At 29.8% G+C, this 2,470-nt stretch overlaps 1 protein-coding gene across 1 annotated transcript in view; it reads right to left on the bottom strand.

Annotated features, from left to right (window-relative positions):
• KIAA1524 (KIAA1524 ortholog) overlaps nt 1-2,470 on the bottom strand; it is a 43,780-nt gene that overhangs the window by 32,946 nt on the left and 8,364 nt on the right. The window contains exons 5-7 of the mRNA XM_015561226.1: nt 2,108-2,204; nt 1,169-1,291; nt 869-1,014 (exon numbers count right to left, since the gene is read on the bottom strand). Coding sequence (XP_015416712.1) covers nt 869-1,014; nt 1,169-1,291; nt 2,108-2,204 — 366 coding nt within the window. The remainder of the gene's footprint in view (nt 1-868; nt 1,015-1,168; nt 1,292-2,107; nt 2,205-2,470) is intronic.

The following is a 2,470-nucleotide window of genomic DNA, read 5'->3' on the forward strand; positions in this document are numbered from 1 at the left end:
AAGGCACTCTGGAAGACAGTTTTCTTATCTACTGATGCTTAAGAGAAGAAAACATAAAATGCCAATGTGAACGCTGTTTGGTATTACAAAGTATCATTAACCATATGAGTAGTGGTCAACCTTGCCCTAGTGCTTAGCTTTTGTTCTTTTTTAACTTCTAGATTCTATATTCCTTAAGGTTTAAGAACTATGTCCTCATATCCCTGCTTCTCCTACCCAATGCTTGACGATAGTAAAGTTCAATAAACATTTTCTTGTTTCTGAATAGTTCATTAATTTAACTTTTTTGAAACAATTTCAACAATGTTCTAACTTAGGATCACACTAGGAAAACTTAACTCAAGATACAAAAACTGTGAGCTCTCTGGAAAACAGTTACTAATCGAACTCAAAACATACATAATCACACGAAATACCAATGAAATAGAATAGGCATATAAACATGTGTTCTCATTTTTACCTTGTAACACACTAGAGGCACCCACTGAAGGAAACATCCATTTTTATTTTAAAAAAAAAACACACAAAAAGACATACTGAAAAAATATAATAAAAATAGTATTTAAAAAAATCATCATGTTTAAGATTTAAAACTGGTTTTGAAACAGATTAATCATAGTGTGTACATTTTGGAGTCTAATACAACTTTATTCATCTAAGGCAAAGACTGAAACACACACACGCCCTGTTATACTTTTACATTTCACGTCAGGAAAGCAAAAAGAATGGGAATAAAAAACATCAAAATATCCTTATTTAGTCTATTGTGAATCAGTAGAATTGAAGTTTACTAAATCTAAAAAGGCAGTTTTGGTATTTTTTTTTACTATTTTTTTTTTAAGTCTTAAAATTTGTCAGAGAGCCATACCTGGTAAGATAATCAGCAATTTTAGGATTCTTAAGGAGATCCATCAGTAGGTCAACTGAATACTTTCTGGTTAGTGTGCCATCACCATTAATGAGAATATTAAATATTAGTTGAAAAGTCTGATGAATGTTTCGAGCATGGAACAACTTAAAAACAAATTAGGGAAAGCATATTATAAAAAAAGAAAAGTTAAGTTGAAATCATCCTAAAACTTAATAAAGAGGCTCAATGATTTTTAAAGTATCAGAGAATAAAACTTCATAATTATCTTAAAAAATAATAAGAAGAAATCATATTTACCTTTTCCCCAACCTCTTCGTTTAATGTCAAACTGGATAATATTGAAAGTGCAAACACAACTACAGTTAAACTACTATGGGCCAAGAAGCTTATAAGAGTTCGATAAAAAGATTTCACATTATTCTGAGGAAGAAAAAAATTTAAAAATTAAATTAGAATAAAAATTATGTTTTATATTTGAGTTCAAAAAGTTTATCTTCCACAAGGTAGGTAAACTTTTATTATTAAACATCCTATCAACTTAAGAGATCATTTCAAGGAGAGGATATTTTATATATTGTGTACAGTAGTATCAATAGGCACAATCTTGGTGAAGAGCACTGTTTAGATATAGGATTAAGAGTAAAATTGTAATAACCCCATCTCAAAATAAGATCAGGTCAGAATAATCCAACACATGAAGAAATGAGATATTCTTTAATTTAAAACTAAACAGGTAATAGATTGCACAGCAGGGAAATTGTTCACAAAGCACCTTAAAGAATCAACAAACTTCCTAGATTTAATACATTTCTAATGGTGGGTCAGTTAAATGCATTAGTGTGCCTTCACTTATCACAAGTAGTGATAGTTGATTCGAGGCATTTACTGATTAATCTTTCTGGTGGAATTGACACTGATTTTGTGGAAATAAGAAGACTGGGGTAAAAGGGATTGCCCATGATGTGCCTTCCTTCTATCAGCCAAAATAATTTAGCTTTTCTTGTGTTAGTCAATATAACAAACAATGCTACCAGAAGGAAATCTTTTAGTATTCAACACTTGTATTAACCCTTAATATGTTAAATACAACACATATGAAAGCTGGAATAATTCAAGTTATTTATATGTCAATTTGATTCTTCATTAACTCTGATGGATCAGCTGGACAAGAGAAAATGAATGAAATTTTCTTGAAACATAGAACCAACCACAAAACAAGAAACATAAAATTCTTACCAAAGTCTTTATGTGTGTTTGAACAGAAAGATTATGCCGACAAAGATTTGCCAATAATCCCAAACAAGGCATTGTTAACTCATCTTCAGAAGACTGACTGTTATTTAAGAAAAATAAAAAATAAAATTATTAAATTCATTTTAAATTATTCAAAATTTATATATATAAATTCCTCTTTGTATGCAAAAAGAAAAATCTGAACATGTGAAGACCATCAAGCTTTGAATAGTATTGCCCACTTATTTCATGTTTTGAAATGAAACTATCCTATTCAATTGCAGCATAGAAATATGAAAACATGCAAAGTGAAATAAGTCAGTCAGAGAAAGACAAGTATCACATGATCTCACTCATATGTGGAAT

Source organism: Myotis davidii, unplaced genomic scaffold (genome assembly GCF_000327345.1).
Source record: "Myotis davidii unplaced genomic scaffold, ASM32734v1 scaffold16, whole genome shotgun sequence".
Lineage (NCBI taxonomy): Eukaryota > Metazoa > Chordata > Mammalia > Chiroptera > Vespertilionidae > Myotis > Myotis davidii.